Here is a 12,060-nt window from a genome sequence, read left to right on the forward strand (position 1 = left end):
TGTCCTTCGGACTCAAGAACGCCGGGGCAACTTATCAAAGGGCCATCCAAATGTGCCTCGACCAACAGATCGGCCGCAACGTCGAAGCTTACATCGATGATGTGGTCAAGTCCAAGACTACCGATGATCTTATCGCCGACCTCAAAGAAACCTTCGCCAACTTAAAAAGGTACTGATGGAAGCTGAACCCTTCAAAGTGCATCTTTAGAGTTCCATCCGATATACTGCTAGGCTACATCATCAGCGCACGTGGCATCGAGCCCAACCCTCACAAGGTCTCCACCATCACCAACATGAAGCGACCAACATGCATCAAGGATATACAGAAGCTTACAGGCTGTATGCTGCTTTAAGCCGCTTCATATCGTGCCTCGGTGAAAAAGGGCTACCATTCTTCAAACTCCTCAAGGCCTCTGAGCGCTTTTCCTAGTCAGAGGAGGCAGACACAGCTTTTGAGCAGCTCAAGTTGTTCCTAACAAAGCCTCCGATCATGACGGCGCCATGGCTAGATGAAACTCTCCTGATCTACATCGCCGCTACTTCTCGCGTCGTCAACACAGCCATTGTGGTCGAACATGAGGAGGTCGAGCACGCCTATAAGGTGCAACATCTGGTATACTTCATCAGTGAGGTTCTTAATGAGCCCAAGACTCATTATCCTTATGTCCAAAAGCTGCTATATGCCATCCTGATTATGTCGCGTAAGCTCCGTCACTACTTCGAGTATTACAAGATCACTGTGGTCACCGAGTTCCCTCTAGGGGACATTCTTCGTAACAAAGAGGCCAACGGCCACATCATCAAGTGGGCTGTCGAGCTTGGCACTTACTCCATTAAATTTAGAAGCAGGTCTACCATCAAGTCCCAGGTGCTTGCTGATTTCATCGCTGAGTGGACCAAGATTCAAGAGCCCATTGCCGCTACTTGCCCCGAGCACTGGGTGATGTACTTCGACGGTGCTCTCAACATCAACGGTGCTGGTGCGGGCATTCTATTCATTACGCCGACCAAGGATAAGCTTCGATATGTTCTCTAGATACACTTTTTGGCCTCCAACAACACCGCCGAATATGAAGCATGTCTCCACGAACTCAGTATAGCCATTGAGCTCGGCATTAAATGCCTCATGGTATATGGGGACTCCACGTTGGTCATCAACCAACTCAACAAAGACTGGTCCTGCTCTAGTGAGAAGATGGATGCATACTGCGCCGAAATCAGGAAGCTTAAAGGGAAGTTCTACGGTATCGAGTATCACCATGTGGTACGAGATCAAAATCAGCTCGCCGACCACCTATCCAAGTTAGGCTCCTCTCATGCCATGATTCTGTCGGGGGTCTTCGTTCAAGATCTCTTGGAGCCATCCATTAAGAAAGAGAAAGAAGTTCAGGAAATTCCCCCGCCGAGCAGCTGGTACTTATGGTACCTTCGTTGGCCGCCGATTAGAGGGAACAGTTCATCAAGTACCTCACCAGCGCCAAAGTACCCACCGACAAGACTGAAACCGAACGCCTAATTCGTCGAAGCAAGCATTACGTGCTGGTGGATAGCAACTTGATGAGGAAAAGTGCCAAGGAAGGGATACTGCAGAAATGCATCACCCAAGAAGAGGGAGTGAAGCTACTTCTCAAAATTCACTCTGGTTCCTGCGGCAACCACGTGGCCTTGAGAAACCTGGTCGACAAAGCTTTCTGAGCTGGTTGTTTTGGCCCACGGCCATCTCCGATGTAGAAGACCTCGTCCGATGTTGTGAAGGATGCTAATTTTTCAGCAAGCAAATACACGTGCTGGCACAAGAGCTACAGACTATCCTAGCTTTCTAGCCCTTCACATGCTAGGGACTGGATATGATTGGGCCTTTCAAGCCAGCACCAGGTGGTTTTCAGTACGTATACATCGCCATCGACAAGTTCTCCAAGTGGATCGAGTATAAACCGCCCGTCTCTACTACTGCAAAGAAAGTAGTCGAGCTCTTCGAAGATATCATCCACAGATTTGGCCTCCCGAATAGCATTATCACCGACCTCAAAACTACATTTACTGGCCATTACTTTTGGGACTTCTGCAAAGACCGATGCATCTCCATCAAATACGTCTCCGTTGCCCATCCTAGAGCCAACGACCAGGTTGAATGGGTGAATGACATGATCCTTGATGCCCTCAAAAAGAGGCTATATCAGAAAGAAGAAAAGCATCCGAGCAGATGGCTCAAAGAGCTACCAGCTGTGGTCTGGGGACTACGCACTCAAGCTAGTCGTAGCACCGGTGTGTCTCCATATTTCTTGGTCTACGGCTCAGAAGCCATACTACCAGCGGATATTGCCTTCCCAGCACCTAGGGTGGAAAATTATGACGAAGAGCAAGCCGCAGCTATTCGGACAGAGGACGTCGACAAGGTCGAGGAAGAATGCCTAATCACCTGCGTCCGCACAACCAAATATTTAGAAGGCCTGCGGAGGTACTACAACCGCAACATCAAAGGTCGTTCATTTGCTGTCGGCGACCACATCTCCGTAGAAAACAAAAAACCGAAGGGATGCACAAGCTCTCCTCCCCCTAGGAAGGGCCTTACGTCATCAAAGAGGTTACCCGACCAGGGTCTTATCGCCTATGTGACTTAGATGGAATTGATGTCCCGAACTCATGGCACATCGAGCACCTTATACGTTTCTATCCTTGAAACACTCCAGATATGTATTCTCCACTTCATGATGAATAAAGTTTTGGTCGCCATAATTTGTCTCTATTATTTTCTCCATTACGATTTAATCTCCACTTAAGATCACCGAAGCTCTAAGCTACTCCTTAACGAGCTCCATTACGGGATCGCCATAACTGCTCCACCACATTTCTCCAAATCTCCAACGTTTTTGCCGAACGAGGTTTTCTCCAAATCACCAAACACGTTTCTCCAAATCTCGAACGTTTTCACCAAATGGGGTTTCTACAAATCGCCGAACACGTTTCTCCAAATCTCCAACGTTTTCGCCAAGCGAGGTTTCTCCAAATCACCGAACACGTTTCTCCAAATCTCCAATGTTTTCGCCAAATGAGGTTTCTCCAAATCGCTGAACATGTTTCTCCAAATCTCCAACGTTTTCGCCAAACGGGGTTTCTCCAAATCGCCGAACACGTTTCTCTAAATTTCCAACATTTTTGCTAAACAAGTTTCTCCAAATCACCGACCATGTTTCTCCATATCTCCAAAACATTTCACCGAACACCGAGTAGCACACGTTCCACTCTACGCTCTATGGAGAAAACCTAGTCTCCGATCTCTCCCTACACGTGCTACGGGCACCGCGCTCTACGTTATGGGTGGTCGGCTATGGTTCCTTGGTGACGCATGTTCCTCCTACATGTGCATGGGCTCCACGCTTGACGTTATGGACTGTGGGCTAGCTAAGGCCAAAGAGTTCAGTAACGAACAAACTACTTGGGCGCTACTTATACTACGTATAATTGCGTTAGGGTTATTACTACAATAATTCTTCGCCACAAATACCAGCAAACTGCATAAACATGCACTTTATAACATTTATACACATACATAAATGTTTTCTACGCTCTCATGCACTCTAATTACCCTCTCCAGATGTTACAGAGCATACTCTTTGGGCAGATCACCGAGCATCACCATCGCCGTCCATCTCGTCGAATAGGTCGATGTCGCCGGCCAGCTTCTTCGCCGCGTCCTCCTCCTCATACTCCAGCTACTGGTGCTCCACCTTGCCCATCCCTTCAGCGAATCTGGCCCCTATCACCTGCAGGCCAATGGCTGGATAGTGGGACCGAACCACCACAAGGGTATGAGTAATGGCGGTAACAACGACATCATGGTTGAAGCTCTTGAAGTTCTCCCACGCCGCCTTGCACCTCTTGATGACGGTGTTCGAATGTGGCGGTCCGCCGTCAGGCTAAGGAGCCACATCTAGGTCGACGTAGTCGAGCACCGGTTTGACTCCGGTGACTACAACATCAAACTTCTCCCTTTGGATCCTGGCTTCCTGCACTAGCACATCAAATTATGCCTTGACCCTCTAATGGTAGTCTGCAAGCATTACAACGTTCCATCAAGCAAGGAAAACTACTTCAGCAGTAACTCTGACTACGAAGTACTTACCATTCAACTTCTCGGCCAGTTTGTCTACTCGCCTTGTCTCCTTCGCCTTCTCCTCTTGGAGTTGCTCGGAGGCTTGGCACAGCTGGCTGAGCTCCGCATCTTGCTCTACAAGCACAACAGTAATCACCAACACTACGACTATCAGGCAACACAAAAACATTCACTGATACGACATGCCTATCTTATGCTCGGATACGCTTCTGAGCTACTTGGATTTCTGCTCTAGTTGTGTGGAAGCATTCGCCATCTGCTCAGACTTGCCCCATAGCTGCTCGGACGTAGCCGCTAGCTGCTCAGACAGGATCCCCTTCTGGTATTCTAGGTCCTGTGCATTGGACTCAGCAAGGTCTCGCTCGCGCTGGGCCCTTTGGATGTTTCTCTCCATCAGCTTCATTGCCTCTTTGAGTTTATCATTCTCTTCAGCGAGGGGCTCCATCCTCTTGATCAGCTGGTGCCGCTGCTCGGCAGTCCGAGTTATCCCCTGCAAACACACAATGACAATGACAAACTCTGATCTCCAACATCAAAGGCGAGCACTCCATATGTAGCACCGACCTCAATTTGTTTCATCACTCCAGCAAGGGCAGACTTCAGTCTCCTCATCTCCCTGGTGGTGTCCTCCTCCTCGACAACCACCACTTCATCGCCATGCTTACAGAGAATTTGGACAGATTGAGGTCGAGGTTCATCACGCTCGATCTCTTCCACCTCATCCTCCTCCGCCGTAGCTAGAGGCACCACTTGAGGGCTCGGGGGCCAAATAGCATGTCCGACCATGCCCTCTGATGCCTTAGGGAGCGCCGTCTGCTCCTCTGGCACCGCATGCTTCTTCGCTCTAGATTCTAGTGCATCATCGATAACTCTAGCCTCTGCTCCCGAGGACTCGGCGGTTCCCGCTGTTGCCTCGGGCGCTGCCGCCGACCCATCCACCGTCGACGCTAACCGTGCGTCACTACCAAGTCCAGTAGAAGGGCCAGTTGACTACTCCACAGGCTACCGAGCACCTAGGGACTCCAGGATGAGGTCCTCCAGCATCTCCTCCACCTCAAGGCTAGCTTTTGACTGCTCATCATCCGTCCTGGGGCAAGCCTTTGGCTGCTTGTTAGTCTGGACAGGCGGGGCAGGATCCTCCAAGGCAAGGATGTGAGCAGGGCGGTGGATGAACCCTTTGGGGTGCCTAGAGGTGGGGCCTACCCCCAACAGACATCGACATCGACATCGACATCGACTCTCCTCCTGATGAACTAGATGGACTCATTGGATTAGTTGAATCTAAAACAGCAGGGATCTTGTTGTGACAAGATGCAATGGAACCTTATGAAATGGAGCGTCACTGTTGGCCGACATGCATTCAGAGTTCAGACCGATAATTGAAGCAGTACCTCAAATGGCTATGAAAATTGACACTACTAGTTTCAATGGAACAGGGTGTACCTCGTACAAAAGCAGAGAGGAGCTGGCGCGAGACAGAAGTAGCCTTCTATCTAAATTCTAATGTGCGTTGGCGATGGCGAGAGCCTACGTACCAAAAACCCCTATGGCTTTCACCATGAATGATGAGTGATATATCCACACGTAAGCAAAGAATATTTCTAGGGGGAACTCCCACCTATTTATACTGAATGGAAGGAGCTAGGAGCCAAAAGCTCGAATAGATACAATATACTTCCGGCATACCAGAAGGTGTACACAACATACTTTCCATAGAATGGTAATCGATGCATGGTGTAGTTTCCTAATACCCTATGTAACTGACCTTGCAAACTTTGTGATGTAAAACTTTGAATTTGATGGGCATGGGTCTCTAAAAGAGACTGGTCATTGCTTATAATGAGTGATTCTCATGGATGATTTGTTCTTGCGGTTGAGTTGTTCTTGGTTATGGTTACCACTAACCGAAGGCAACATATGTCTCTTGGCCACTCATTCAGAGTAGTTAAGCGTGTCATGATGGCCGATGGCGATGATGAAGGTGGCTAGTGTTGGATAATTAGTCAATTTTAAATGGCAAACATATTTTAGTTTGTTCTTATATTCATTCATTCCTAGCTCTTGGGATAGGTAAATTTAACTTTTCAATCTTTTCTATGACTATTTTTTTTGAATTACACATGTACAGACACAAACGCTCAACACGCACACACACATTCACCCCTATGAACTAAGGAACGACGGCAAAATAACTGCAAGGCAAGGATACTTACGGTTTGGTTTACCGGTATAATTTCTTGAACCGGCGCTGTCTACCCGAGCCATAGGCGTGGCCGTGGGATCAACTCCCGCGCTCTAGGGAGGAGGTCCTGCCTTCTCCACCATCGGCCTCTCCTTCGCCAGCCGCTCTAGGGCTTCCTCCGCCTACCGTTTGGGCGCTCATGTCGCCTGTGGCTTGGGGACTCCCGTCACCAGCTGCTTGGGGACTCCCCTTGCCCATTGCTCGGGGACTCCTTCACCTCTCTTCGAGCGTACTTCTACGTGTGTGTTGCGCAAAGTCGCTTCAGTGTTTGGTGGAGGAGCCGTCGGAGCCTCATCATCATCTGACCACTCAGACATCGCTTCGCTACGTGTCTGAGTAGGCCGGTCTCCGCCAAGTGAAATGCCACCCGGTTTAAGGGGAGCAGCACCCGTCGTCCTTCTCTTTTTCTGGGCTGGCTCATCTGCTGCCATCCTCTTCCCATGGATTTTCTCCAACACCGGGGATGGACTCTCCGAAGAGATGCTAACGGCTCCCTCCTCAGGCTGTGTCGATCGTCGGACATCTACTCCCTGTGGCCAATCGCCCCTCGGCACGCCCGAGAAGTACACCGCTCTTTCCTATGAATGGATCTTCGCATAAGTGAATCAGTCCACTACCCGACAACTATAGAAAATAAAAAGCTTCAGAAACACACAACTGAGATATTTACTTGAGGAGGCAGATTCTTGCAGTTAAAGGGCCTCGTATACCCTAACATGCTAAATGAGGCAAATGGAGCGAATAGCTCTGTAGCTCGCTCTTGCACTATGTCCCTCGACAGCATCTCTGGCCTCTCCCGGGTACCGTCGGTCTCCCCCTTGAACTCAAAGGTGGGGTAAGCCCTCTCTTTATAGGGCTAAATGCGGCGCACTATGAAGCTCACCGCCACCAATCCACCATTGGTCTTCACGCCCCTAATTAAGCCAAGGAGCTCCCTCACTTGCTCCATATCAGCGTTGCTTGGCACCTCTGACCAGCTCCTCTGGCTCTCCAGGACATGGTCGATGTAACACCCTAGGTGTTTTGCTTCCACTAAATAGCATTTCATTTCATAAACATATGCATCATCTATGTCATCATGCCATTGTTACTGAAACATACATATGCAACATTTTCAACTGTGTGTGTTTCATACTTGATTGTTGTGAATAGTAATGGTGTAACCTGTGAATGCAACATGAATTTCTCATACCTTGAAACATGGCAATATGGTAGTAAAGAGACAAGTCTAAAATAACAACAAAGTCATGAAACATATGAAACATTGCATTGCAATATTTGGGTGAATTGTTTGTTTTGTTGTTTCATCACATGTGATCATTTGAAATGGTATAACAATTGTGTAAAGTGGTTGATCATGGTCTAATACACCTTAACTACACTTAGGGTAATTGTTTGGACATTGTTCATGTAGATAAAAATGACAAAATTGCCCTTAAGTGGAGGTTTGACTTGAATTGACCCTTAGAGTGCCACAGTTTGACTAATTCAAAAGACCAACTTAGAGGCTTTGCATGGCTATGCACTCTTTACCAAAGTTGGAGCTAATTTATCAAGGAACAAAAGTTGTTTTATGATCATCTCATGAAAATGGCTAGAACATGCTCAAACATGGCCCACAAGTCAGAATTCCATGCTGAATTCACACTTGGAAAATTTGCTAAGTCATAATCCATTTTCAGTTTGTTGGAGCCATCTTTGGCTTGATGTAACTTCTGATCCATGGCTATTTAGGTGTTGGTCCTTGAAAAGAAATTGTAGATGGATGGTAGACCTACATTTTTCATGTACACAGTTTTGCAAAGGAGCAATGGATTAGCCGTGTTGACACATCGAAATGTCGCTGACAGTCATTGTCATCGAGTACTGAATCGAAACGTTTCTGAAAACATTCAGGGTCGCCATGGCCGACCGGCTCAGGAGGTGATCGCCGCATGGCATGCATGCGCTGCCAAGGTCTCCACGTCATGCGTCCAAGCTCCAGAAGAAGGCCAACGCCTGCCCGAACGCACTCGCCTGCTCCATTGCCTCTCTCTCGCCTCCACCGCGCGCAGCGTCGAGCCACAGCAGCTTCCTCGTTTCCGACCGAGTGTCGCTGTCATCGTGCGCGCTCGCCACCGTGAAAACGCATTGCCTAGTTCGCACTGAGCCTCGCCGTGTTCCCCTCTACCTCCTCCACCCCACCGTCGGTCCATTTGAGCCTTGGTAAGGGCGAAATCGCCATTTCCTTCCACCGCCGCCATGGCTGACCTCGCCGGAGATGGCGCCCCATGTGGCCAACCGCCACCGTGGCCTTCCCGTCCTCTCTCTCTCTCGCGCGCTAGGTCCTAGGTGCGATGCTGATGCTCGTCGAGTCGCCCATTAGAGCTGCGACGCCGTCGTCTCGTCGGAGCCGGCCATGCCGTGGCCATGCGCCGCCGTGGCCGTCGCCACCCCCTCTAGTTATGACGATAGCTTCAATAGATGGTTCCCCTAGATGCGCACTGATGAGGTGAACGTTGTAGCACCGTCGAGTTCGCCGGAAGAGTCGCCGGAGACAAGTTGCGCCGCCATTAGTTCTTCCCCCTGTTTTCTCTCGCTGACCCATGGGACCGCCTTGTCAGTCGCTGACGCACGCAGGCGGGAGCCTGGCTGGGCCACGCCGTTTCTGGGCCACGCCTATGCCTGCTTTGCGGGCCGCCGTTCTTTCGGGCCGGCCCAGTAGCTGAGATAGGTTTTCTTATTTGTGTTTTGTTTTATTCTTTTCACTGAATTGTGTATATATTCAAAAATATGTAGCTCTTAGATGGTAGATCCAAATGATGTGGTTCCAATTTTGTTGAGTTCATGATAATGTCTAGTTTCTATTAAAAATATAATCCATGTCATGTTCTGTTATGAAAATGGGAGTTTCTATTTATCTCTTTTAATCATGCAAGAAATAGGGGTAATTATATCTTTTTCTAGGAAGCACCAAATGTCATGAAATTTTTATGGTGTACTGCTCATACCATGAATAGCTTGTGGTTAAATTTTCATAAATTTTGGACACTGTTTGTAGGAGATAGAAAATTATCTTATTTGCATGGATGGATCTTGTGTGAATTTTCATAATTTTTCTATAGATCCAGTAAAGGTAAAATTTGGTGAGTGCTATTCTTATGCTAGAATGATGCTAGGAAAAATGTGAAATTTGTTGCTTGACACTTTTCAATAGGGTTTCCTAATTATGCTAAAAATAGACATGCTACATATTATTTTGGATACAGCAAGTTCTGCTTACCCAATGGCTTTGAAATTTTTATGGTAGTCTATGTGAAGTATGAGATAGCTACTGTAATTTTTGTAGATTTTTCTAAATAGTTTTACTATATATTGCTTTAATCACCTAATTAACTAAAGAAATTAGAAAAGGGCTTTAAATAAATTGTTTAGAAGTTGGCACTATGCTTTCTGATGTTTCTCTGGTATGCAAAACATGTTGGTAAACTTGGTTTGGTCCAATTATGCTTTTGCATCATCATTAAATAATTAAGTTAGTAACCCTGTCATTTCTGGACAGATTCTAGGTTTACTGGAATTCGATTTGGTTAACGTAAGAATCATGCTTTGATGTTTACAATTGATTTGTAGAGAATTTCATAAGCTTTCCAGAATGTCCTCATGCAAGTCATTTGGAATTGTAGAACTCTTGTTGTGATTGAATTAAGGGACTACTTGTGTGCATATGAAACTTTAAATGTTAATTGATGTATGCCTTTACTATTTCTAAGTTTGTGGTAATGTTCCTAGGTGTTAGGCCTTTAACTAAAGATGAGCACCTTTATCTTAGGTTATGCAAGTTAGGTAAGTAGATCTCGTTCTTCAAGTTAAGTGAGATACATGTTTTAAAGTGATTTGAATAGAGTTATTTTACTCGGTAAACGAGTGTCCAGTGATGTTTTCGTTAAACATTTACTGTGATTCATTCATCATGAGTATCATGTCATTCCTTATGCATCCATGATATTTATCTTGTGCATCGGCATGCAATAGGTGTACCGGAGGGAGTAACACTGCTGGAATTCAAGGAATCGAGCGAGCAGCAGCAGCCGACACCGGAGGTTCAGGAGGTGTAGCCTTCAGGAGAAGTGCCAGACGAGGTCGCCGTTGAGTGCCCAGATCACCGTCCATGCAACTTTGTGAAAGGCAAGCCCCAGAGCATATTAAGCCTCCTAATTTTTGAAATGCAGTTACAGTATTATTGTTACATATATATATATTGTTGCATTAAGTTTAGGTGTTGGATGCAAACAATTGCTGCATTGGTTATCCAATCCTTGTCCAGATATTGATACCCTGAATCCTATGTAGCTCAGGCTCGTGTAGTGCTTAGCCCTGCTTAAACACGGTAGAAGTCAGGTGATTTCCTATCACCTGCGAGATATAGGAAGATACACATGGCACGGTTGGCTATATTTGCTATCATGGAAAAGAACCAGTCTTAATGTGAAATGAAGACCGGATGGAGGCTTGTCGGTTTGCAGTGACTCCGTCTGTGTCGATTAAGGACTGAATCTTGGAGCCTTTCCTATTCATGTTGAACGCATGCCTCTCTCTTAGTTGGTCGGGTCTAGAGACCGACCACGAAGCCGAGTAGCTCACCTCAGGCCGAGAGTCGATAAGTATAAAGTGCGCCTCAGAAGGGAGCCGTAGGCGTGAGTCCAAGGGCAGGTGATTTAAAAGTCCTGATCGTCCTGGCAGAAGGGTAATCCCTGAGAGTGCTGGCGCTGATCGAACCCACGAATTTGGTTCCTGAGATGTTCCAAAGGTGACCCACGGCTACCCTTGCTAAGTATGCCAGGGTGAGAGTTAGGAATACCCCCTCAGCTGAGTTATAATTCGATTCGAGTCGCCGTCTCTCCCGGTTAGTGAGAACTTGACGGGCTTATCTCCAAAGTAGATACACTAAATAACCTAATGGTTCGGAATGATGATATGATGATGACAACCTTATTATACCTGCTATGGTTAATATTGTTTGCTCCTAATAAGTGAGTGCTCTAGTACAGGTGCTAATCTAGTGGACAGGTAAATGATGATAAGCTTGATGCTAAGTTTAAATTGGTTACTATAATCATAAGCTCTTTTATGCAACTGTGTCAAGCTAGCCCACCTTATAAGCCTTGCATGAACCTTGGTGTCTTTTATTTCTGATTTTGACAGGTAAGTCTAGCTGAGTACCTTCTCGTACTTAGGGTTTATCTCCCACCTGTTGCAGATGACCAGTTCTACTTTGGTTGCTGCAAGTACTGCCTTCTCCCAGCTGGGGATGAAGACTAGACCGTTGGGCGTGGTCTCTATTAGTTCTCATACCTGATGATGCTTTTATGGGACATGACTGACGTCTGGCAATGTATTTGAAACTATGAAGTTATGTACTAAACTATATTGCTTCCGTAAATTCAAACTTGGTTTGTAATATTTATTTGAACTCTGATGGATGTACTCCGAATGCTACTTGTGAAATGTTGTAACGAATGATATATTGTGTTGAATCACTACGGTCTTAGTTTGTATGTTGAGAGTTGGTTGAAATCCTTCGTGATTTCCGGACTACCAGGATTATGGGAGCTTAAGTATAGGAATTTGATCGCTTCGGTGATTGTTTTTGTACTTACGTTCTTATGATTTGGTCGGTTCTATTACAGTCGGCATCACAGTGGACGACGGGGTGGATCTGCTT

General features: G+C 46.7%; 1 protein-coding gene across 1 annotated transcript; it reads right to left on the reverse strand.

The window, feature by feature from the left end:
• Positions 1-4,328: 4,328 nt before the first annotated feature.
• LOC136524642 (uncharacterized) lies at positions 4,329-4,900 on the reverse strand. Its single transcript, XM_066517928.1, has 2 exons — positions 4,679-4,900; positions 4,329-4,604 (listed from the first exon to the last, which is right to left on the reverse strand). Exons 1-2 carry the CDS (start codon positions 4,898-4,900, stop codon positions 4,329-4,331), a joined length of 498 nt encoding a protein of 165 aa, XP_066374025.1.
• Between the last annotated feature and the right edge of the window lie 7,160 nt (positions 4,901-12,060).

Source organism: Miscanthus floridulus, chromosome 18 (assembly GCF_019320115.1).
Source record: "Miscanthus floridulus cultivar M001 chromosome 18, ASM1932011v1, whole genome shotgun sequence".
Lineage (NCBI taxonomy): Eukaryota > Viridiplantae > Streptophyta > Magnoliopsida > Poales > Poaceae > Miscanthus > Miscanthus floridulus.